This window comes from Chrysochloris asiatica, unplaced genomic scaffold, assembly GCF_000296735.1.
Source record: "Chrysochloris asiatica unplaced genomic scaffold, ChrAsi1.0 scaffold00190, whole genome shotgun sequence".
Taxonomy (NCBI): Eukaryota; Metazoa; Chordata; class Mammalia; order Afrosoricida; family Chrysochloridae; genus Chrysochloris; species Chrysochloris asiatica.
The window spans coordinates 180,174-206,886 of record NW_006408708.1 but is presented as its reverse complement, the minus strand read 5'-3'; the positions used below and the strand labels follow the sequence as shown (position 1 = coordinate 206,886).

Sequence of the window (26,713 nt, the reverse complement as noted above, 5' to 3'; positions counted from 1 at the left end):
AACTAAGCTTGTGGGCTTTTCAATGGCTGTGCCCATTCTGGAGTACCTTTCTTCTGAGGTACCTCTCTTGGTAGATTTCAACTTTTTGTTAGCAGCTGGATGCTTAACTGTTTGTGCCATCCAGGAGCTCAGAAGACTTTGGTTTTTAAGTGCTGTTGCATCAGTTTGTACTCAGAGCATCTTTGTATAGGGTTTCTGAGGTTATGTATTTTTGCGGAAACAGAAAGCCTCAGCTTTCACCCATGAAGCACCTGGTGGGCTTCAACCAGTGAACTTGTAGTCTGAAGTCCAGTGCTTAGCATACAGAGCCATCATGTTTCCCAGATTACCACTGGGTAGGAGCAAATGTGAATAAATGGCAAATACATTTAGCAAGATACAAAACTAGATTCTATAACTGCGACTCACAAACTCCTTAAAAAAACATGTTAAATATTCTACCACATGCCCATTTTTCTTGGGTAATGGTCTACAACTATTAGATGGGGTCAGCAACCCCAAAAGATCTAAAAACCAATGGTTAATAGTATAACCCTTTACTTGTTAGGCATGAATTTCCTGAGTAACAAAAACTGTACTGTATCCAATTCTGATCCTGTACTCAGTTCCATCTGAAAGCTACTGTTGTTGTTAAGTACTGTGGAGTCGATTCTGACTCATAGTGACCCTGTGTAGGGCTTCCGAGGAGCAACTGGTAAGCCTGAACTGCCGACCCTGCAGTTCAAACTTTGCAGTGCAGTGCATTAACCTGTAGTGCCACATCAGGACTCTGAAAAACTAATAGTATTCTATAATTCCTAGCTAAATATTTTAGTTTGAAAAATTCGCAAGATGTTCAATTTTTCATTACAGGAGAGAAAAAAAATTGGTTTATCTTGACTACCATCCTTCACGTTGTTACATGCTGTCGAGTTGGTTCCGACTCATATCAATCTTGTACAGGGTTTCCAAGGAGTGAATGGTGGATTTGAACTAAGAAACTTGTTGTTAGTAGTTCAGTGTTTATCCAACACCACCACACCTCGACTTGCCTGCTGTGTAACCTTTACATATTTGTTGTTGCTAAGTGCCATCGAGTCAGTTCCAACACATAGTGACACTGTGTAGGGTTTCTGAGGTGTGGCTGGTAGATTTGAACCGCCAACCTTGTGGTTAGCAGCTCAGGGTTTACCCTACAGCACCACACCAGGACCAAATCCTTACAAAATGATAATTACATACTTATTGCTGAAAGATAGTAATTCCTCATATATTCTGAATTTCTATTTTTTTTCTGTAAAGTTTGTTTTTATGTGTCCCTCTAGAATATTGCTATGTTTCTTTAAAATATGTATTTCATGCATTAATACCTGACTATTTTATAATATAGCAAATTTGATAACTATTGTGATATTCCTTCCAGAGATCAGTGACCAGTTCTTCTTTTATTCTGTTCCTTTTAGGGGAGTTTGGTGACTTTCAAAATTATATTTTAGAAACTCATAAATTTACTTGAATAGCTCATTAATTATATTTACAAATCTCTTTCTTATAATTCTACTCGCAATTTATTGCTGATTATTTATATTGATAACTAGTTGGTACATTTCACAGGAAAATAATTTCTGCAAGATCTTTATTACCACCTTTGAAGCAATAAAACTACCAACGCGTTGAAAAAAAATTTATTTATGAGTGTATTCACCTCATGTAAAACTTTTACTCCATGGCTTTTTCTAATTGTTCTATTATTTCTTGGATTTATTTTTATATCTCAGATATGTGAACACAAATAACCTTTCCTGAAATACTCTAGCCTTTAGTGAACTTTATCTGATCCATGTGAATGCTAATAACTTAAAATTTTTTACACAAAGATCTGTTGTTTACTCTGTGAATTAAGACTGAAGTCAAGAGGTAGGAGATATCCACATTTCTTTACTTTAGTATTTCTGTATTAAATGATAATGAGCACGCCTTTTGAAATTAAAAAATGAAAAAGTAAAAGGTCTGCTATACTGCTTTGATAGGAGACCTGTGGTGCAGTGGTTAAACGCTCATCTACTAACCAAAAGGTCAGCAGTTCGAAACTGCCAGCTGCTCTATTGGCAGAAAAGATGTGGCAATCTGGTTCTGTAAAGATTGACAGCCTTGGAACCCCTACTGGCACATCTACTCTCTCCTCTAGGGTCACTGTGAGTCAAAAGAGTTGAGTAGATGGCCGTGGGTTTCCATTTCATATACAGCCAGATTCAAATTTCAGAATCACTACTCTGTAAATTCCTAGAGAATGTTGATGTTAAGGTGAATCAAAATTAGGGCACGTATTTAATCACCTATGAATTGTTTAAATACCTTCTACAAATGAGGAAGCCTACATTCTCAACTTACCTGTAAATACAATTTGTTATCTTTTGTTACAGCATCCATAAGTTCTTTCTGTAGCGGTGGGTCTCCATTTACCCAGAGTCCACTGGGTGTATTATTACCACTTAAACCATTAGTACTGTTCTGCTTTTTATATAAAAGCACATAAGCAGTGTCCTTTGGAAACCTACTGGTGATTTTCTGGACAGACTGAAATGAGGTGAACGTCACTCTGCTGTCATTAAATAGAAACCATTCTTTTGACATTTCCTTATTTTCCAAATCCTGTTCAATGACTGCAGTGGGGCTACCTTTCCCTAATAAATGGCTCTGGGAGGATGCTATATTTAGAGTTTCAGACTGGTGGTGGCACATCTGGTAGGAAGACTCTGTACCTGTGATATTTCTTGCGTAAGAATAGTAATGCCCACTTTCAGAGGATATACCAGAGTGAACCACCACAGAACTTAGTAGATAGGGCACCAGTTTTGGACAGCAAGCTTCTTCAGTCCCAGAAGGCTTTAATTTTTTAGCTAGATTTTCACTAATATCAGTGAAATCAACATCTATAGACCAACTTTCTGACAATGAAGTGAGAGAAGTAGTTCTTTTAACTGGTAGCTCCAAAATCAGTGGTAGTGACACATTGTCTAAAATTTTTCTTCTCACATGATACTTTTGATCGTATGAAAATCTCAGGAGAGTAAGAATAAGATATTCAGGTTCTTCTGTGATTTGCATAGTTTTCTCAGCATTCTGTAGAGAGGCACAGTTTTCACAATAATACTGGTTGTCACCAGTAAGAATCTCTGGTGCTAAGAAATAATTTAGTAGGTCAGTTACTGAAAGTGTGGTTTCACCTGGTTTCTGAGATTCACCATTATTAACAAGAATCTTACTAGACTCATTAGGGACAGAAGTGTTTTCAGTACAGTGAAGCTCTTCAGGAAGGCTGTCTATGGTTCCTTCATTTATAACCGAGTCACACACAAAGGCAGCTATTGCTTGATTATAAACTAATGGTTCTTCTGAAGGACCAGATACACTGGCTTGGGCATTAGGTGATGATACTGGATCCTGAAAAGACAAGTTTTCCATAGAAGAAGAAGGACAAAAGGCAAGTGATAGATCTGTGAAGGCTTCCACTTTTTGTGAGGTACTCCTGCAGTTCAAACAACATATGTGAGTTCGAAGTTTTCCTCCAAACATTTTTTCTATCAAAGTCTTCTCACCATCACTTGGGCAAGATGTCTGTGTTAGTAGCGTTGCCTTACTAGCTACTTCCTGTAAGGAAATTTCACTGCACCCCAGACTTTCAGAAAGCTTGTGTGAATACTGAACTTTTAAGATCTTCTCTTCTTCATGGAGCCTAAAGGAGAGAATATCATTATACAATTATTATTATTTCAAAATATTGGTGGTTTATATAGACAGCTCACACTTTTGAGAATAGCTGGTCTAAAGTAAGAAAATCTAAAACACAAAATCATATTAAAAACAAAAGAAAACTTTAAAAACACATACAATAAAGACAAGATATTTGAAAGATTAATTCCTTGAAATACGTTATTAATGGTAAAAATATTCTATTGCAATAAACAATTATTATGAAAAGATAATTCAATTTATAACTTTAAAAATATTTTTTTACCTGTCCAGTAGAAACCTGAGGTATTCCGAACAGTCTTGCTGTGACCTAGGAGTAAACCATGGAGGTCTGGAAGCGTCAAAGAATATCCGAGGTGCATATGCTTCCCTCTTTGATAACAGTAGAGAAAATACAAGGAAGTGATTCTCACACCATGAACCAAGTAGCTTAAAGTTTTACTATAGTTAAAAAAAAAGATTACTTAAAACTATAGCTTTTCTCCCAAAGCACTAGACCTGGAGGAAGCAGCCACTATCTGCTTCCTTAGATTTATAGTCTCAGAAACCCAAAGGAGCAATTTTACTCCTAATGTGGTACTATAGGATAAACACTAGACTGCTAACCACAAGAGGTGGCAGTTCAAACCCACCAGTGACTCCTTGGAAATCTTATACAGGTTTGCTATGAGTCAGAACTGACTCGATGGCATTTAACAACAACATAGGGACACTATGAGTTGGAATTGACTTGATGGCGGTGCACTTGGGTTTTCTCTCTTAATACAGTATTCCTGGCATTGAAAAGTCTGTGCTTGAGTAGCTAAGTTTTTATAAAATCAACTTTGAAAAAGATACAAAATTCACATTTGATAAAGAAATAAAGGGAATATACATTACAAAGCTATGGTTAAGCACTTATTGTACAATGAGTTCCTTTATGTGGTCTTTTGTCTGGGATGTTGGAAAAATAGCTTGAGAGATTCCAAAACCCCCTAGCCCCCATAGACCCTGAAGAGTTACCCTTGCTCTAGTTTTCTACCACCTGAGAGTTTGTTAATTTTGTTCAGGTTGAATGGCAGTTCTTGGGCAAGTGAAATATAACTCTGTTTGATACTTTTGTCTGATCCTAGACTGTAACCTCCTTTTAACGAATATGCACCTTGCAGGGACTGATTAATAGACTATGTGGTGGTGGTGACGTGCCGTGGAGTCGGTTCTGACTCACAGCGACCCTGTACAGGATTTCTGAGGCTGTATATCTTTACGGGAGCAGAAAGCCTCATCTTTCTCCCACGGAACGGCTTGTAGTTTCAAATTGCTGATCTTGTGGTTCGTAGCCTGATTCATAACCACTATGTTACCAGAACTATGTAAGTGACATAAATTGTAGTCTACCACGCAAATGAAGTGTCTGTGGCCTACTGAGAGGGGATCCAGTCAGTTCATGGTCCCCTCACTGGGAGAGACCACGCCTTTACACTGACAAGGAATCTGTGTATTTAAGCAGCCAGCCCCACAGTGATTTCTTAGAGACAGAAAGAAGTGGGAAGAGGAGCAGCAGAAGAAAGAAAAGAGGCAGGGAATCAATCCAACAGATGTTCATAAGTGACACACACTGTAATATTGAAGACAGTGAGAGGACTGGAAGAGACAAGGCCAGCAGTGATAAATGGCTGGTCTAAGAGGAAATTGTCCAGAGGGTGCTAAGAGGAGGCCTCCATAGCCAAAAAGATCTGAGAGAGCTGTCCTGCACTGAAGAAAGGAAACTTTGCTTACATGCTTACTGATCCTTACTAATTAACTAATTACTTCAGGGTTAAGTGTGGTCTGTGAGATCTGTGTGGCCACTGCAATGCATTATTGAACTCAGAAGCAAAGTAAAGTGTGCTATGGGAGATGGCTGGTTGCAGAATGAACCGGTAAGGAAGACTGGACGGTAGATGCATGTCTGACCTTCATCTCATAGGGATTACTTGGCTGACCTTGAACCTGATCATTACTCCAGTTAGGCTGCTGCTGTTGCTATTATCCTTCAGGTAAAATTGGCTTTGGCGGGTATACATATGCCACAAATGCTCAAAATATAAGCATCCCCACCCCCACCCTCCCTTTTTTTTTTCTCTCCAGGAGGAGGCCGTTTAGCAATTTAGGTTCAAATCCTAGATTGTGCCATGATTTAAAAAAAAACAAAAACTGAAAAGTCATCTGAAAAGATGATGTAGTAACTTGAAACTTTAGAATTTTCCTAGTATTTTCAAAAATGTGGCACAGAATACTCAGGTAAGATAAAGTTTACCCATATTATGGGTAAATTACAGAATTGTGAAGAGAGGTAGTTTAGCACACTGAGCATGGGACTTGAGTCTTTTGGATTCATATCCTAATACTGTTCATTTACTTAACCTCAGTTTCTTCATGTCTTACCAACTAATTAAATCATAAATTGACTGCTAGAATTAAGAAGAAATCCATACAGATAGATACCTCCACTTTTCCAAAGTCTACTTTACGCCACTTCGTTTTTAAGAAAGACCTATAGAAAGAAACTTGAAAAGGGTTTTTACTTTTATGAAAACAGATGAAAAGCAAAACTAATATTCGGCGTTTGTTTTGTAGTGAGTCATTAAAGAGGGAGCGCATACCATGAGCAGGGAGAGTGGCATTGTCTAGCTCCTTCTCCAGGACCTACACTAACCATCTTAGCACCGAGCCACCATAGCTTTGAACTGTGTCTGTTAACACTATCGTTTTTGTTGCTAAGTAATAATGTTGACTTGATTCTGATGCATGGAGACCCTGTATAGGATTTCCGAGGAGCAGCTGGTGAGCTTGAACCGCCGACCTTGCAGTTAAACGTCTTTGCAATCTGGCGCATTAACCCACAGCACCATTATTTACGTCTTACGTACTATTTTGTATGGTTTCATAGTTTATTTTTTAGGCTTGAGAATGTTCAGATTTTTTTTCTCATTTAGATTAATGGTAACTACTTCTTGTAATGTTATGCTGTAGAATAAGCATTGACTGGACTGCAAACCACATGGTTGGTGGTTCAAATCTACCAGTCACTCCCTGGAAACCCTATACAGGGCCACTATGAGTTGGAACTGATTCAACATTTAGCAACAACAACTTCTTAGTTTAAGAACATTTGGCTTCCTAAATATTTCATAGGAACACTCTACCTTCAAATAGTGGGGAACACTCTATACAGTACTTAGCAAAGAAACTGAAAAATGTAAATGTTCAAGTTAGCTTTATAATTTTAAGAAGAAAAGTATTTCGGTTATGTAGGTAAATCTACCACCTAGCAAGGTCAGCAGTTTGAATCTACGAGTCGCTTCAAGGGAGAAAGATGAGGTTTTTCTGCAATGATAAAGATTTATAGACTTGGAAACCCTATACAGGGTCACTACGAGTTGGAACCAACTTTACCACACACCATCACTACCACCATCCACTTACCTAAAACAATTTTTGCTGCTAACAGAATGGTTTCAAATGTGACAAAATTGTAATTAAACTCTTTTGCTAACTGTATTTCCTTGGATGTAGGGATACCATGACTTTTTTCTAATAGCTCTGATCTATTACGCTAATAAATATAAGACAGTAATAAAGCAAAACAAAATCAATCATATAGGAAGCCATGTTTGGTGGGAAGATACTTTCCTTTCCCTTGGTTCAGAGATGCTTAATTTATCTTAACATATTTAACATGTTTATTGTTGCTAAATGCCGTAGTTGGCTCCAGTTTACAGTGACCCTGTATAGGGTTTTTGAAGAGCAGCTGGTGGATTTCAACAACTGACCATGTGGTTATCCTGCAACGCTACATACCAGGACTCCACTTTAACATCAAGAATAACAAAAATATATCTCTGAGTACATTACTAGTCATATATCATCACTATTACCTTTTATGTCAAGGTTGTCTCAATTCTTTCTGCTTAAAAAGTTATACTAAAGATATTTTTCAGTTATCTAGATAGAAAGTAATACATTCCTATAGACGACTCAATTCCATCAATTCTGATTTTTCTCTTCTGGCCCTAACTATTTACAAATTTAGAACTTTGTGAAACCAAACCAATTAAGAGTAAAATCAGAAAACAATGATATATATTATTTATAAATGACAACTAATATTCATATGCATTTATTCCAACACTAAAATAAAAGGTAGAGATTCCTCTTTAAATAAATCAAAAACTCAATGCCATTGAGAGGATTCAATGCATAGTAACCCTATATAAGGTTTCTTAGATTATAATCTTTATAGGAGCAGACAGCCTCATTTTGCTCCTGTGAAGTGGGTGATGGGTATCAACCAACCACATTATGGTTAACAGGCAATGCCCAACCCACAGTACTATCAGGGCTCCTTGCAGCTACTATTAAATACATTTTAGCACCATATTAATTTCCCACCACTTGTTTGTTACTTTGTCATACTGTGGTGGCTTACACGTAGCCATGATGCTGGAAGCTATGTTGCCAGTATTATGGTTACCAGCAGAGTCATCCATGGTGGACAAGTTTCAGCAAAGTTCCCAGACTAAAACAGACTAAGAAGAAGGAGAGGTGGACTACTTTTGAATATTTAGCCACTGAAAACCTTATGAACAGCAATAGACCATTGTCAGATATACTGCCAGAAGATAAGCACTTGAAGTTAGAAGGCACTCTAACTTCAAGTGCTTATCTAGAAAAGAGCTAGAGAAGAGCTGCCTCATCAAAGTAGAGCTGACCAAGATGTTGTGAATGGAGAAAACCTTTAGGGATCTTCATTTGCTGATGGGGCACCATTTCAATAAGGAGAAACAGTTGCAAACATTCACTAATAATAGCAATCTGGAATCCACAAAGTCCGATTCTATGAAAATTGGAACACATAAAGACTGTTATCTCATCTCAAGTATTAGTGAGCTGAAATGGGCTGGCTGGTATTGTACATATTGAATCAGATAATCATATGGTTTACTAGGCTGAGAACAACAAATTGAAGAGGAATGGCATCATTTTGATTGTTCATTAGTGTATAAATTCATCAATTTAGTATCTAATAAATAAAGATCCACTTAAAAATGTTATCTTTGTGAACGAGCTTATTTATTATAAAGAAAATCAGACTTTATCTAAAATAATGAGAACAATGGGGCAACATTATATTCATCTAAAACAATGGGAAGCAGGAAGAAGAAATAAAAATTTAGATCATAATCTGATATATAGATATTTCAGGTAGTTATCGCTAGAATTTTAAGTGGCTTTATTGTTTCAGGTTTGATATATATTACCTTCAGAATTTAAAATGTTTCACCAAGTTTAGTAAAATATGAAGTTCAAGAACATTAAAAGTATCATCAATGTAATTAACATGTACAGAATGCACACACATACACTCACCTGTGTATGAGCCAAAAAGGCAAAAAGATGCTGCAGTTTCTTCATTAATGAATTGCATCCATTTAGATTTAAAGATAATACTTGTCGCCTGAATCTGAAAGAACATAAAATAGAGATTTTTGTATTCATATGAACACTTTTTATTATTATTATTAAGAGCTGAAAGCTAAAAAGAAGTTAGCCCAAGAATTTATCCTTAAAGTAAAATGTCCTATCTTTTACAAAAACAAATGCATTGGGGTTTTGAAAATATGGAAACTGTATGGCACTTGGTTTCTGTAAAGAATACATGCTAGGAAATCCTATTAGGCAATTTTACTGTTCTATAGGGTGTCACTGTGAGTTAGAATGACTTGACAGCACAGAACAGCTTTCAATGAATACTGATATAGATCTGGTACATGTGCAGAAAGATGCCAACTATGATAAAAATAACGTAATATTCATCAATAGGATTATAGTTAGATAAATTACGGCACATCTGTCTACTCAGAATGATGTAGCTCCATAACGCCCTAATGTGGAAGTACTTTCAACATAATTATTGGATGATTAAAGTAGCTGGAAAAGAATATGCAAATTACCTTTGAACATTTAAAAAAAAAAACCACCAATGCATTTGTTTTTGCATTACATACAAATTTATAGCTTTTCTGGAAAAAAATGTTAACAGTTACCTGCTGGAATTGGAGCTTTTCAATTTTTCTCTATATTTCTACATTGAGTATTTTAAAAACCATGAAGAAGAATTCATACACTACTTAGGAAATAAAATACACTATGGTAAGGTATTAATCAGAATGACATATGCTTTGCCATTATTTTTCATAAAATATTTACACATAGAAAAGATTCTTTAAAAAAGTTCTTTCAAAAGAACAATATTTGAAAAAGTGGTAGAAAATTTATCTTGTGTGTAATACACCAAAAAATAAAATACAAATGGGTAAGGTGCTCAACAACTTAGTGGGAGGTTCAAGTCTACTCAGAAGCACCTGGGGAAAAAAGCCTGGAGATCTACTTCTGAAATGTCACCCAATGAAAACCTGATGGAACACAGTTCTACTTTGATTCACATGGGGTTATCATAAGTCAAAACCAGTAAAGTGGGGAACGCAAAACAATTAACGTTTTAAGAATAAGTTACCAACTACCTACTTTTTATATACAACCCTTAAACTTAAGCAACGGTGTTAATCTGAAAATCAGCAAAACTAAACTAAAGCACCATGAAAAGATTTTGCTGATAAGTGCCACTGAGTCAGTTCCAACTCATAGCGACTCCCTATAGGGTTTCTGAAGAGCGACTGGTGAGTCTGAACCACCGACCTTGTGGTACAAACCAACGTTGAGGTTGAGTGCTTATCCTAACAGTGCCACACCAGGACTCCGCCACAAAAAGAAATGTAGGTTAAAAAATATATATATATATACACTGCCTTATGGGATAATAAAGGAGCCCTGGTAATGTAACTGATTACAAACTGGGCTCTTAAACACAAAGCCAGTAGTTTGAATCTACCAGATGCTCTGCGGGAGAAATACAAGGTCTCAGAAACCCTATTCAGGGTCACTGTGAATCAGAACTGACTCCACAGCAAACAACCACCACCACCATGGGAAAATAATTTACACTTTTATGGAATAAATAACTCTTTGAAACAAGTTCAAACAATCCTCTTCTTATGCTAACAAAGATCAAATCAAATAATTAAAAAGATAGTGACATTCTAAATGTAATGCATAATATAAATAAAAAGGCAGACTTTAAAATTAAATTAAAAGCAATTTCATTTCTGAATGAAAATTTATGAAAATACTAGCAATTCTGCTAGAAGAATGAAATAACGTAAAAGCAATTTCATCAGAATGTATCAATTTCTATAATTAAAACAAAAAAGATTTAAATTCAAACTTACTCTGTGGCCATAAACAATGCTTGTATAACACTGTTCATATAACATGTATTCCCTAGATTGATCAGACCAGTTTTCCCAGTTTCAGATTTTCCAGAAAGTCTTGACAAGCAAGATGCCAAAGAATTAGATTGAGAAGTCCAGGCACTTTGACTGAGAATCAACTTAATCTTCTCTTCAGTGGGCTTAGGAAAACCCTATAGAACATAGAGGAACAAGAGTTTAAAAAGAAGAACCATTATTTTGTTTTTAAATTAAAATACTATAAAGATGTTTCCACTGACATTTAAGCTTTCCCAGTTAGTTTTGATATCACTGACAGTACTTGGCCAATCATTAAAAAATCAAACTATATTACAGACATACTGACAAATTAAGAAGACATTACCATTAGTGTTAAATGCATCCCCAAAAGTGCCTAAAGACATTTACTTCTCAAGTGTCATAATGTCACACTAGTGGTAACATATTAATTACTGATTAGTCTTGTCATCTGGACACAGCAAAATCAGTTTAATTTAGCTATGTAGTAAAGAAAACATGTTTTTGATCCATTCCAGATACAAAGTAAAGCTAAAGAAACATTACTGATAGAACTGATTTCTCATGATACACCTTATCGTGCTTACTGTGATTCACTCTTTACAATGAACAGATTCAGTGGGCTTTGGGGCCACTTGTCTATTTATAAAGTTGAAAAATAGGATAAATGCACAAGTAATTTAAATATAAATTTTATGAAATGTGGACATTCAATAACAGTTCATACAAAAATGGAATAAAAAACAATAAAGAAAGAAAAAGTAAAATATCTCATTAAACCGAATTTCCTTGATTCTAAACTATGTCATACATATTTTAATGCCTTTGATAATGGGATGTAACTTTCAGCGTTAAGAAGCCACTTAATAGTTTTGTTAGGTGTCTTCAAGTCAGTTTCAACTCATAGCAACCCTGTACAAGGTTTCCAAGGCTGTAAATCTTTACTGGAGCAGAAAACCTCATCCTTTTTCCTACAAAGCAGCTGGAGGGTTTGAAGTGTCAACCTTAAATTAATGTAGCGTTTTAAATCAGCTGCTATAAATTATTACTGATGAACTGTGGAATTGAAGAAACATGGTTATTACTTTAGAATGGTAATGTTGTTGAATGTTCCAACTCAGAACAAACCTGTATAAGGTTTCCAAGGACCAGCCGGTGGGTTTGAACGGCTGACCTTGTGGTTCATAGTCCAGTGCTGAATAGCAAATAAAGAGAGATTATCCCTACATACTAAACAGCCTGACTACAATTTCAGTTCTAAAACAAAAAACCTATTACCATCAAGTAGCAAATAGAACAGTTGGTTATAGGAATGCTTCATTATATTCATTATCACCACATGGTCTGCAGCACCACAATATGTGTGTCTATCATCATACCTTTATTGCCTCCAGAATAGGTTCATAGAGATCTGGAAATCCAGAATAATGATACATCATACAATGTACCAATTCCGTTAATTGCACTAAGAATGATGTACTGGAAGGCAGGCCATCACTTTTGAAAGAATGAACCAAATTAACTACACGAGGAACAATCTGAAGAGACAAAAAAAGAGTAAAGAGTCCTTAATTTTTATTAGCAAGTTCTCTTGCTTACAAATAGAATGCAAATACTATACAACCAGCAAATACTTTTATGCGTGTTTAGTCATAGACTTAGTGCCAGAAACAAACTTTAAAGATAAACCTACAATTAGCTTAAGAGCTCCATCTAGTGTGAGTTTAAATTTGTCACTTGAAAGAATTATACTCATACATACTTTTCACACTAAAATCTATATTCATAGAAATGTTATACATGTAACTAAAATTACAGCTTAGGTAACAGGATTACCTCTTTATTGGATAAGCACAGGAGCTATGTTTTATGCTAGAGTGGTTATCTTTACCAACCACTCCTTCTCAACCATAAAACTGAGAAGATGGTTCTAAGAATAAAGGGAATCAGAAACATTTATTATTTTTAAAGAACTAAGGCTAGAAATAAAAGGAAAATTCAAAATGTTCATTGCTTAGACCAAACAGTAGAAAACTGTTAGTAATGATAATTAGCACACCAATGTTCTTTCTTTGTAAAATTACACTTTAAAGTCACCTAATGCAGAGTTGACCATACATGAGGGTAAGTTAAAAAGCACTGTTACAAAATCATATGAACTGTTACACAAAAATATCAAAATGCGAAACTACTGTTTCCTGACATACTGTCCACCTTAAGTTAAAACACTTTTGGAGGTGGTGCGTCCATCTCTTATAACTCCTCCCCAAAGAATTCTGCCCTCTCTGACTTATACCATACTAAAATGGCAATTTTGGCATTGTCAAAGAACACAAATTGTGTTCCTTTTGAATATTATTTGAGTTTGAGGAACAAATGGGAGTCTGAAGGAGTAAGATCAGGGTTATACAGTGGATGAAGTAAGGTTTCCCAACAAAATTATTATAGGTCAGCCCTTACTACCTTGAAGAATGAACATTGTCGTGATGGAAAAATCATTAGCACAATATTCCATTTGTAAAAAGCATTAAGAAAAGTAACTTAGTCCAAAATAATATACATGATAACATCAATCTTGATTTGCTCTAAGTTTATTGCTCATACTTGGCAATCTCTTCAATGAGTTATTTGGAGTTGTAGGTTATTTAACTACCACATGATCTACCACAAGATTCCTAGGTTATTATTAGTTGAGAAGCAGGTCAGGCTACACTATTTGGGTAGTTAGGTGTTTTGTTTTTAGGCTTTACAAGCTAGACTACAATTTTCATTTTCACATCTAACTACTCTTTAAAGAAATGATTTAATTCTTGCTTAATTATGCCAAATATTTCCAAGTAAACCACTTAATATTTCAACTACTTATTTCAGGAAAAAAAGCATACATGGTAAAAAGACATCTTCCATCTTTGAAACAACTGTGAGCAAAGATATAGGTGTACAGTATGGAATAAGCAATTAATAAATCAGAAATTAAAGACTATGCTAAGTGTCAAGAGCAATACACATGAGAATGGATGGTTAAGTCATGTTAGAGAATCTCCTTCCTAGAAATCCTGAAAATAAGCCATTATTCTCAAATGGCCCCTACATGATAAGTGTCTGGAGCTAGGAACAAATAGTTGATGATTTTTTCCCAAAACTTCAATGATTTTACTTTATTACCTCAATTTAAGTTTTTTTTTTTTTTTTTTTTTAAATAAAGAGGTGATACAAGCTACCTGCAGAAAATCACCTGAAGATCAAACTCACAAAAATCAGGGAAAGTAACAAAAGAAACCACTCATTCTAAGTGATAATATTAGTAAGATTTGTTTACTAGAAAACCTGCAGATTTTCCATCAGTGAAGCACTGAATAGCCCGTATGCGGGCCTGGTTCTTCTAGGCAAGTGGTGTTTATAATTAAAAATCAACAACTAGATTTCTGCATGCTACAGTCTCCTCTGACTTTTGTTACAATGCATCAATATCCCTAAGGTTTTTATATTTTGAGTGTGCTGATAATGAATTTCTAGTCCTGCCTTCCTGTAGTAACCTAATAGGTAAACAAATGCTCTAAAAACCTACCGCTATCCAGTTGATTCTGACTGTTAGCGACACTACGTGATGGGGAACTGCTCCATCTCCATAGGGTTTCTGAGACTATAAATTTTTATGGGAACAGGCAGTTCCATATTTCTCTCATGTAGTGGCTGGTGGGTTTGCTCTACTAACTTTATGGTCAGCAGACCAATGCATGTCCCGCTGTGCCCATAGCTTCTAATAGACAAAGAAGTTCCCTATATAACATGTTGATCTTCAACTGCGATAGTTGATAATTAAATGGCAAGCATGTAACCCTAATTCTGAAGCTATAAAGCAAATAATGCTATTTTCCAAACTTTTGGAATTCTAAAGCAGTCAGTAGTATTCAACCATTTAGTCCCTTCTGCACTGTTCACATGTGCAAAAAGGCCCTTCAGTGACATTGCATATGCAGAACAGTAACTTTCATTTGCTGGTAATGCTTGAAGGTGGAGCAAGTTAAGATACATATAACTCATCTTGAAATATATCTCATATGAGATGCATATAAGCCAGAGGGCAATCCCAAGATTTCACTTTTCTAAGAAATCATAATGGTACACGAAAACAGTTAGAATTAGGATTAACCTACAGTCTTTTCACTATATATAAACATGACTCGATATTAAAATAAATTTTTTTAAAAAAGGCTTTTTATACTGTAGGAAGCTTGTATCATAACTTACCAAATGGAAAGCTTCTGGAGAATGTTGAAAACTAAGCAGCATGTGAGAGAGAACTGCAAGAGCACCAGGTCTCACAAGAGGAAACGAAAGTCGATTAAAAACCTTCAAAATAAGACAAGACATCTATTTTACAGTTTGTAGAGAAATCGTTAACCCACTCAGTGGTTATTTTTCTTTGGTCAGAAATTATTTGCTGAATTCCCTTCCTGGAAAAGTTTTTCATAACATATGCAATTAAACTTTGGGGGAAGGAGAAAGTTAGAAATAACAAGGTCAAGATCAAGGGGAATATAATAGCCAAGCCACTCCTTAAAATGCACTAATGAAATGAAAACTTGTCAAACTATGTTTACAAAGGGAAAGCTATTCATTCAATTTACTCAGCAAATATTTACTGAACATTTACAATTGTTGAGCACTGCTGTTGTTAAATGTTGTCAAATAGGTTCTGACTCATAGTGACTTATACATGGTTTCCAAGGAGCAGCTGGTGGTTTTGAACCATTGATCTTACGGTTAGCAGTCCAATGTTTATTCTACATAGTACTAAGAATATACTAGTGGATTTAAAAAAAACAAAACAAAACATAACTAACCTCACAGGATTTATCTTATAGAAGATGAGTCGAGACAATTAAAAAGCTATAAATAAATGTAAACTAGGGCATGATGAGCAGGGCCAACTATGTGGAAACACGGTCTGCCATTTAAAGTCAGATTTTAGAACAAAAGTATATGACAGGTGCCACCTGATTACAAAACTGAAGGGAACGGTAGATACCCGGGGAAGAACATCATAAGGAGGGCAAACAGCAGTGTAATGACCCCAAGCCTTTCAGCTTTATTGTGGAATGTGACTGAAGCATCAAAAGACAGGAATAGAGAGTGTAACATGAGTTCAGAGAAGGAGCAGTGGACCAGATCATGCAGGGATCTGTGTGCTAGCTATAAGAATCAACGGCACAAGCAGAAAGGTTATTTTGCAACCAATGGTAACTTTGGATGAGGATAATAGTGATGCATTGGTGAAAAGTAGTAAGATCCTAGATATATTTTTAAAACAGAGTAACTGGATTTGTTGAATATGGGCCTGAGTGAGGAATGAAAAGAGACAAGGATGACTCCAAGGTTCTACACCTGAGCAAGCAGAATGATGGAACAGCCATGCATTAGGTAGGAAGACAGGTTAGCGAGGTAAATAAATCAGGGGTTAGTTTTGAATAAGCTGAACGTGTGATCCAACCTGTACATTCAAGCAAGTCAGTTAAAGAGGCCTGGTAGCACAGTTATAAAACACAAGGCTACTAAGTAAAGGTTGGCAGTTTGAACCCAACAGCTGCTCTGCAGGAGAAAGATGTGGTAATCTGCTTTCATAAAGGTTTACAGCCTTGGAAACCTTAATGGACAGTTCTACTCTGTCCTATCAGGTTGTTATGTGTTGGAATTAACTCCATGGCCAATGGGTTTCATTTTTTTTTTAATAGGCAGTAAGGCACACAAGTCTAGAGTTCAAGGAAAAGTAGTGGACTAGAAATATAAATCTGGCAATCATTAACTTAGAAAGTAGTTTAATACCATGGGGCACCTATACAGTGTTTGCAGGTTGAGAAGAAAGCTATCTAAAGGCTGAATTGTAAGGTACTCTAAATGTTAGAAAAGACTTGGCCTTACAGGAGACTGCAAAGACAATAAACCAGGACAAAAACTAGAGTATGATGTGTTGGAACCCAAGTGAGAAAAGTGTTTCAAGGAGTGATCAACTGTAGTGCACAGGCCTCAGAAATGAACCCTGTGTCAGAGGTATTAAGGAGCACTATGTCAAAGGTCATTCTGGTAGAGTGATGGAGGTGTAAACTTGGTTAGGGTAAATGAAGAAAATAGTGGGAAGAGTATGTTTTCATATTAATTATCTAAAAACAGAGCAAAATTATCTTAATTACCTATACAGAAGACGCAATTTTTATTTCTATATTTCTATTTGCCCATTCAACTTTTATTCAAAACAAAAACAAAACATACATTAAAAATGAGATGTATACAGGCTTATCTTCAGCAACTCAAAATAAAATGATTGAATATGTGAACTCATATATTCAAATACATTTGCATATCTCCACTTACCAGTTCTATTTTCAGCAAAGTAACATCTATCAAAATAGTAAACTTCTGGACAGCTGCCAATCCTTTTAATAGAGCGATCACCCATGTATCCACATGCTGAGCCAAAGGCCAAGACAGCCAGTCAATCATTCTGAAAATTGAAGGAAAACAAAACTATCAGTATTGAAAATAGTTTCCACCTTACTTAGAAATAACAAGTTATAGTATAAAATCAGTTACTTTGTGACTCAATATTTACTGTGCTTGCTTGTAAACGGCAAAACTCAAGATGTAAAAAACAGTGTGATGAATGCTTGTTTATCAAAGAACTTCTAATTTGTAAAAAGACAATTTATTATATTTAACATATTTCCATAAGTAAAGGATTTCTGATAGTTTATTATGCAGAAATACAAAATTTTAAATCTATGCTAAACAGTGATATAAAGAATTTATTTAGGCAAATTTTACTCTAAGAAGAGCAGATCAAATATAGGTATCAGAAATAATACACAGATAAGAATCAAGATTTCTCTTCCTTGGAAGTTAGAGTCTAAAATGAAGTACACTATTTTTTTTTTTTAAATGTTTTACTGTGAATTACATGATAGTTTACATGGGGGAACTTTGGTTTTACATTCATTCCATCGTATATCATCTCATGACCATGGTTCCAATCCCCTCCATGCATCATCAAGCACCCAAAGGGTATATCCCAGAAACCCATCCCCTACACTTCCCCTCCTCCCCTCAGTTTTCGGCCCACAGTCCCTTTCCCTCTCTGGGTCCAAAGTCCCCAGTCGCTTCATCACTCTGCATCATCATCTCTGCCTCCATCTCAGGCATCTGTTTCTCTGGGTAGGGTCCCGCTCTTGGCTCTTCTCCGTTGATGGTCCCAGAGGTTTCCGCTCCTATCCTAGAGATTTAATCACTCCCTTCCTTGTTACAAAACTTGTACCTTTGCATTTCCAACCCTCATAGTCCGTCCTGATGAGCATTATTCACTACAGTATCACGAGTTACCCATCTGTATCTCCTTTCATCAGCTCTGCCCAGACAGATTGAGTAGTGCCTACTGGAGATTCTGCTTTCCGCCATGCTCCCTAGCACTAGGTTCCCTCTTGAAAGCTTGTAAGCCAGTTACTTCTTGCCTTTGTAGTCCTCCCTTCCCAATTTGAGTACCCAATGTCCAAGCTGCCCTTCTCCGTCCACTCTGTGCGTGGGGGTGTGTGTGAATGTTTGTTGCTGTGAGGATTTGTTCCCTCTTTTGAGTCGCTATGAAGTACACTATTAATAAAGATTTTTTTTTTTTTTTAACAATGTGAAACAGGTCTCTATCCCTTTCAAAATTTTCTACAAAAATAACAAAAGGTAACTTCAAATACATACAAGCACTGAGTATATAAATACTGTGATGGCTCGAAATTTGCATTACTGAGTGCTTTCTTTTTAAATATCAACCAACTCTAAAGGAAGAAAGACAAAGAAATATTAGAAGTCTGAAGGAGACAGTGCCTAAAATTAGACATCCACCATAAGGACTCTTCTGAAAAGCAACTGGGCCAAATACTATTGAAATAAAGCACTGGACTGCAAGGTCGGTTTAACCACAAGTTTGGTGGTTCGAACTCACCAGCCACTCCTTGGAAACACTATGTTGTTGTTGTGAAGTGCTGTTGAGTCGGTTCCTACTCATAGCAATAATAACAACCCGATTTCTAAGATTATATATTAAGAAAATCATATAAAAACTACTGTATTCTGTTCTATAAATATGTATTATATTCCATGACAAAATTTAAAAAGAAACTAAAGAGATTTCTGAAGTCAGAATGGTCTAATTAATAAATCTGAATTCACCATTTATTAGCTTACTGCTGTTGTGCGCTATCCAGTTGATTCTGACTCATAGTGACCCTATCTGACAGGGTTGTTGTTGTTAAGTGCCGTTGAGTCAGTTCCGACCCATATCGACCCTGTACAGGGTTTCCGAGGGTGTAAATCTTTACGGGAGTAGAAAGCCTCATCTGACAGGGTAGAACTGCCCATAGGGTCTCTAAGGATGTCATCTTTTTAAGACTAGATTGCCAGGTCTTTTCTACCATGGAGCCACTGGTGGGCTCAAACTTCCGATCTTTCATTTAGTAGCCTACTGCTTAGCTGGGAAATCCTAAATATCTATGCAAATAATTTGTTAAGATTAAATGAATAAATAAAAAGGAGCTTTGAAAAGTTCATGGGAAAATGGAATTAAAAGAAAATGGAACTTTTCCATGAACTTTTTGAAGCTCATTGTATGTAACAGTGGGAAAATCAACTTGACAGCACTTATTAACAACTACCAAGTACTTCTAACAAATTGCAATAAATAAGTGAATACCTTAATTGTACAAAATGCCAGATAAAAGAGACGGCTTCAAAAAGTTTGTGGAAAAATTCCACTATCTTTTAATTCCATTTTTTCATGTACTTGTTTTGAAGCTCCCTGTTGTTAACTGCCATTGAGTCAGTTCTGACTGACAGTGATCACGTGTAGTGTTTCTGAGGAGTAGCTAGTGGTTTCAACTGCTGACCTGTTGGTTCACAGCTTGGTGCTGATCTTACAGCACCGCACCAGAAGTCCAAATATACTGTATATGTGAATATGTTATCAAAACAGCAAATACCCTGGTTTAAGAGCTGACTTCTAAATTGATAACGGCTTTTATCACAAAAACTGTGCTGTAAGTACTTACATTAATACCAGTGTTACCTTTATTTCACTTTTTGTTTTTATGATTATATTCCATTAGATGTTTAGAGTGGTTTCAAAGTCTTAAGTGCATGTTCACTAAAAATCATATGTTCCCTACGTTAGCCACACTAATTGTATCTCTCTTCTTTTTTGTCCATCTTTTCCCAACAATGGCTACAGGTCACTAAAGTAGTCCCTGACATCTGTTCTACATCTTCCAATGTTGTTAGGTGGACCTTCTTAAGTCTATGGCCACTCTACATACATGGCGCTAAGTAGGACAGCTTTTAAGTACATGGAATATATTCATTACAGTATTGCTTACAATATGAAAAAATTACAAACATCCTAAATGCCCAACAACAGAAGGGCCAAATATAGAATGGTATTTAATCTATGGAATATTAAAAAATTTAAAGGATGAAATAGGTCATATGAAACTCCAAGGAAATCTAACATGGGAAGATATGAGCTACTGTTGAATTAAAAAAGAAAAATAAACCACTAGATTTTTTACTATTTTTATTAAACAAAACAAACAAACAAAAAAGTACAAAAGTGATGTTCGTTCTCTAACGGAAGTACCATGTTTGGCACATCTTGTTCTGTGTATTCTCTGTCCTGTGGGGACAGCGGCACTATCAGAAGTCCAAACTTCCTTTTTGCTCAGGTCCTGGTGTGGCACTGTAGGATATGCAATGGACCGCAAGGTCAGTTGGAATCGCTAGGACTGTAGTTCAAATTCACCTTATTGTTGTTGTTAGGGGCCATCGAGTTGGTACTGACTCATAGTGACCCTAAGCACAACAGAACGAAAAACTGCCCGATCCTGGGTCAATGTCACAATTGTTGCCACGCTTGAGCTCACTGATACTGCCACTCTGCCAATCCATCTTGCTGGGGGTCTTTGCCTTTTTCTCTGACCCTCCACCTTACCTGATGGTTATGTGCCATGGAGTTGGTTCCGACGCATAGCGAGCTTATACAGGGTTTTCCCATGGAACAGCTGGTAATTTCAAACTGCTGACCTTGAGGTTCGCAGCCTGATTCGTAACCACTACGTTACCTACTTGTCCTCAAAAACCCTATTGTTGTTGTGTTAAGTATCGTGGAGTTGGTTCCAACTCATAAGTGACCTTGTTTCCGAGGCTGTAAATCTTTAAGGAAGCTGTACAGGGTTTCCGAGGCTGTAAATCTTTAAGGAAGCTGAAAGCCTCATCTTTCTCCCATGGAATGGCTGGTAGTTTTGAATTGCTGACCTTGAGCTTAGCAGCCCAATTTGTAAGTACTGCACTACCAGAGCTCCTCAAATACCCTATATGGGGTGGTCACTATGAATCAGGACCGATTCAACAACACTTAACAACAAACAACAATATGGGAGGGTGAAGGAATCCTGGTGTGTCACTGTAGGCTAAGTATTGGACTGTTAAACATAAGGTTGGTGTTCCAACCCACCAGCCACTCCTTGGAAACCTTGTACAGGATTGCTACGAGCTAGAACCGACTTGATGACACTAACAACAACAAATGGGAAGGTGAAGATAAAGGTAAAGGGTGAAAGTGGGTAGAACAGAACTTTCCATGTGACTATGGCTGTTCATTAATCTCATCACCCAGCTAGTCCTTTGTTCTGTCCTCTCCATTTCTAGCACTGCATCTCAAATGGGGGTTACAGCCTTGGAAATCCTATGAGGCAGTTCTACTCTGCCTTACAGGGTCACTAAGAGTTGAAATTGACTGAATGATATGACACACAAGAGCAACAACTAGTACTAAGTTGTGGTGGTGGTGTGCCGTAGAGTCAGTTCCAACTCACAGCAACCCTTTAAAGTGTTTCTGAGGCTGTCAATCTTTATGAGAGCAGAAAGTCTCACTTTTCTTCCATGGAACGGCTGTTAATTTCGAACTGTTGACCTTGAGATTAGCAGCCCAACTCAGCTAGCAATATTATAAAAGGCCAAAAGATAGACTGAACCTTAATTTATGAAAATAAAACCAATTTTCACTTTCAGGTGATAAATTTAAGGTTGGTCCAGCCTAGTTTTATTTTTTCCAGTGTTTTAAACACACCCTCTTCTTGACTTGTAGACTATCTTGCTATCTGACATCTTAAATTTAAGACAAAAGTGATAAAAATCCACTATTCAACTCTTTTGCACATTAATGATGCATGAATGCCAAAATGCAAAATTAAAGTAATGCGGGCTGTGGTGGTTACGGCTGTGTGTCAACCTGGCTGGGCGGTTATGTAAGGATGTGGCCATCTTCTGTTTTTGCATAATGCTGATTTTCACAAAATGATCTTTGTGAACCTAGCCATGTTCAGAAGTGAGGAAAACTGCACACTGAGAAATTTCAAGTAGAAAATTGGATTTCAAAATCTTTTGAAAAATCAGATCAAGCAAAACTATGATCAAAGTTTCCTGTGGCAATAGACACAATGGAGTTGAGTATAAACTTTCTCTTTTAAAAGGTGTATGTGCATATCCCAGTTAAGGACATTCCCCACTACTCCTTTTCCCTGTCATTTCACTTACACTTGGCCTGGTTTCAATTGTTGTTACCTTCCCAACCCTAGTATGGTATTTACATTTACAATCCTCTGGATTACAGTATGGACAATGTAGACAAAGAAAATGACAGTAAACCATACGTGTTAGGGTTGGGAAGTATAAAGCATGGGAAAGTATAGGGCAGGAGGATGGTAAAAAAGAAATCTCATTATTATGTAACAGATAACCTGTTTGATTACATTTTCCATGTGAGTAAGAATAATTACTTCAAGCACATACACATGAAACAGGATTATGTAGGCTAACTGAAAACGCAATACAAATGGGATCACATCTTTTCATGGGAGAAAAAAAAACAAGTGAAAATTATTTCCAAATACACTTTGAAGACAAAATAAATACACAAGTAGGGGGCTATGACAGTTTTTTAAAAGGTTGAAAAAGGACTACTGAATTCCAAGAAGCAGAATTTTACTTGGTTCAGTAAGTAATGGAGGTCATTGCAGTCTCTAATCAGAGAAGTAAAATAAGTAGGTCAGGATGCCTATTAAAAGAGAAATAAGCCACTGCTGGCAAAAAGATCAACTAGAAAACTCTGTTTTAACAATGACAGTTTAACTTCAAGATAGTGGGATAAAGAATCATTCTAAGGACTGTCTTGAGGAAAGACTCCAGAGACCCTATTACTTATGTTAATCAAAGGAAATGAAAGAAACTATTTATATCTGTTTGTGCTCAGATATCTAGAAGAATGAGCATGCCAATCGAAGGAAAAGAAAAAAAAAAATTCAGGTCATGAAAATAAAGTTCTTGTTTTATCTCTAGCAAGCAGAGTGACTCTGAGTAAGAAACCTATTTACTCTGCTGACTACATAATTCAGTAACTGCAGCCAAACTTGGGTTTGAATCCCAGATCCCATTTGCATTTTTTATCTGGATGATCTTGGCTAAGTCATTTAACCTCTCTCAGTTTTTTGAACTATAAAAATAATGCCACAAAAATATCCATCTCAGAACTTTGTGGTGACTATTATAATGATGCATGACATGGAGAGGGATATGGTAACTATTATTACTTACATAATTACACTTTCAGCTACAATAACTACAATTTTCTTCAACTTTCCCTTTTACTTACTAAACTTACGTAATATTTAACCCAAAGAGTATGAAATGTAAGCATTGCTGCAGTGATACTGACCAAAGTGTGCTGTTGCATCGAAGGAGCTTTATTATAGAAAGACAGGTATGAGTCTACTTAGCAGCAGACGAATGTTGAGAACGTCACACAGACTTAGAAATCTACCATATATATGTAAGAATTGATTAAGTGAAAGAATAAAAGGAAAGATGAAAACAAATACATGTAGGAAGAAAATCATAACAGCGTAGTGCCATGAGTTCTAGAACATCAATAATGAATACAAAGATACAGAAAAGATTAAAATAAAAATACATGCCACCAAATACAAGGAAAACGCCATAAACTGAAAATACCAGGGCTAGAAGCCATACACAGGAACAACAATACCTATTTATATAGCCATGTCCCCTGTACTTTCACAAATCTCCAGAATTTAAAAAGAGGATGAGCAAATAAGAAATTGTAACTACAATTTATAGATTAAGTTGTTTCAATTATGTTTAACATCAAAAGGAAAGAAAAGCTAGAAGAGAAAGTACTTTTTAAACACTAAAGCAAAAAAAAAAAAAAAAAAAAAAGGAGAAAGCAGGGAAAGATCAAAGTCCCTAGAGTTTTGAATTGTTGTTAAGTGCCGTTTAGTCAGTTCTAACTCATAGCAAATCTGTATAGGGCTTCCGAGAAGCAGCTGGCGGTTCTGAACCATCAACCTTATGGCTAGAAGTCCAGTGCTTATCATAAATGCCACATTTATCCTTGTTGTTGTTAAGTGCCATCTAGTAGGTTCTGATTCAGAGTGACCCTGTATAGGGTTTCTGAGGCTTTTAAAATCTTCGCAAAAGCAGAAAGACTCATTTTCCTCCCTTGAAGCAGCTGGCAGCTTGAAGAGCGAACCTTGTGGGTCACAGTCCAGAGCTTATCATACAGTGTCACCATGCTTCCACATTTATCTTACAAAGAGTGAAGTTAGTACTTAACCTACAGAGAGTGAAATTAGTATATATGTACCTTTCTGATAACCCAAATAGCTCACTAACTACAATTTTGTAACAGCTGCACATTAACTATTTTGCTCCAAATCTTTATATTTTACTTAATATATGTATGTACACATGGATACAAGGACACACAGGAAAAAAAACAAAACACACACACACAAAAACGAAACACAACAAAACAATTAACCAAACACAAAACTAAAACAGACCCATCTAGAGAGAAAGTACTAACTAGAAAAATACAGTCATTGGAAAACAAAACAAAACTCTATATAGGATAAGTGCTATAGATGGGTGTTTCTGGGGAGAAAATCAGAAAATTGTTAAGACAGTATTGATGTTCTTCACCTCAAATATCCACAAAGTTTACTTCTTCATATCTTTATAGTCAACTTCTCAGTGACAGTCTTCCTTGACCACCATATTCAAAATAGTAAAGCACTGCTCCACTTCAACAATCTCTACCCTTCTTTCAATATATTACATTGTTGTCGTTAAGTACCATTGAGTCTGTTCTGGTTCATAGTGACCCTATATAGGGTTCCTGAGGAGCGACTGACTATTGATATTGAACCACCAATCTTGTGGTTCACACCGACTGCGCAGTCCAGCGCATTAACCTACAGCTCCATGTTACTTGCATTAAATGAAAAACAAAAAATAATTTTTTAAGATGCATAATTACTTTCCATAAATTACCACTAACATGTTGTTGTTAAGTTCCATCAAGTACATTCTGACCCCCAGTGACCCTGTATAAAGGGTTCCGAGGAGCAAGTGGCAGGTTTGAACTACTGACCTCACTGTTCAAACTGATCTTGTGGTCCAGCGCATTACTGTGCCATGCCACACCAGGACTCCATTACTACTAACATGTTCTTGTTGTTCAGTGCCTTAGAGCTGTTTCCGACTCACAGTGAACTGTATATAGACTTTCCAAGGAGCACTGTGGGTTTGAATTGTCAACCTTGTGGTTCGCAGTTCACTGCTGAACCTACAGAGCCACACCAGGAGTCCACCACTAACATAAATTCTACTAATAAAACTACAAACCACTCATCTGTCAGTTTGTCATATTGTGGTGTCTAGCATGCTGCTGTAGCTCTGGAAGCTATGCCACAGGTATTTTAAATACTAGCTAGGTCACCCACAGTGGACAGGTTGCAGCTGAGCTTCCAGGCAAAGACAGACTAGGAAGGAGAGACAGACAACTTCTGAATATTTAGTCACTGATTATGAATAGAAGTGGGACACTCTCTGCACCAGAATATTGTCAGATACACTGTTGTTGTTAGGTGCCATCAAGTTGGTACCAACTCATAGTGACCCTTTGTACAACAGAATGAAACACCACACGGCCCTGCACCAACCTCACAATTGTTGCCACGTTCATTCCCATTTCTGTTGACAAGGTGGAAGTCATCTAGTTGGGGGTACTGTCATATACACTGCTAGAAAATGAACCCTTCAGGTTGGAAGGCATTCAAAATACGACTAGGGAAGAGCTGCCTCCTCAAAGTAGAAGTTAACTATATGACGCGAATGGAGTAAAGCCCTCAGGATCTTCATTTGCTGATGGGGCACAACTCAAAATTAAGAGAAACATCCATTAATGATCAGAACATGAAAATGTATGAAGTATGACTCTAGGAAAAATGGAAACTGTCAAAAATGAAATGGAACACATAACTATTGATATCCTAGGCATTAATAAGCTGAAATGAACAGGTATTGGCCATTTTGAATCTGATAATCATGTGGTTGACTATGCCAGGGATGACAAATTGAAGAGTAATAGCATCACATTCATCATCAAAAAGAACACATCAAGATCGGTCTTGAAGTACAAAGCTGTTTGTGATAGGATAATAACGATATGCCTACAAGGAAGA

At 36.5% G+C, this 26,713-nt stretch overlaps 1 protein-coding gene across 1 annotated transcript in view; it reads right to left on the bottom strand.

Annotated features, from left to right (window-relative positions):
* The window catches only part of USP38 (ubiquitin specific peptidase 38), a 34,368-nt gene that overhangs the window by 1,755 nt on the left and 5,900 nt on the right, over nucleotides 1-26,713 (bottom strand). The window contains exons 4-10 of the mRNA XM_006872264.1: nucleotides 17,454-17,583; nucleotides 15,333-15,434; nucleotides 12,461-12,619; nucleotides 11,043-11,236; nucleotides 9,124-9,217; nucleotides 3,998-4,104; nucleotides 2,371-3,715 (exon numbers count right to left, since the gene is read on the bottom strand). Coding sequence (XP_006872326.1) covers nucleotides 2,371-3,715; nucleotides 3,998-4,104; nucleotides 9,124-9,217; nucleotides 11,043-11,236; nucleotides 12,461-12,619; nucleotides 15,333-15,434; nucleotides 17,454-17,583 — 2,131 coding nt within the window. The remainder of the gene's footprint in view (nucleotides 1-2,370; nucleotides 3,716-3,997; nucleotides 4,105-9,123; nucleotides 9,218-11,042; nucleotides 11,237-12,460; nucleotides 12,620-15,332; nucleotides 15,435-17,453; nucleotides 17,584-26,713) is intronic.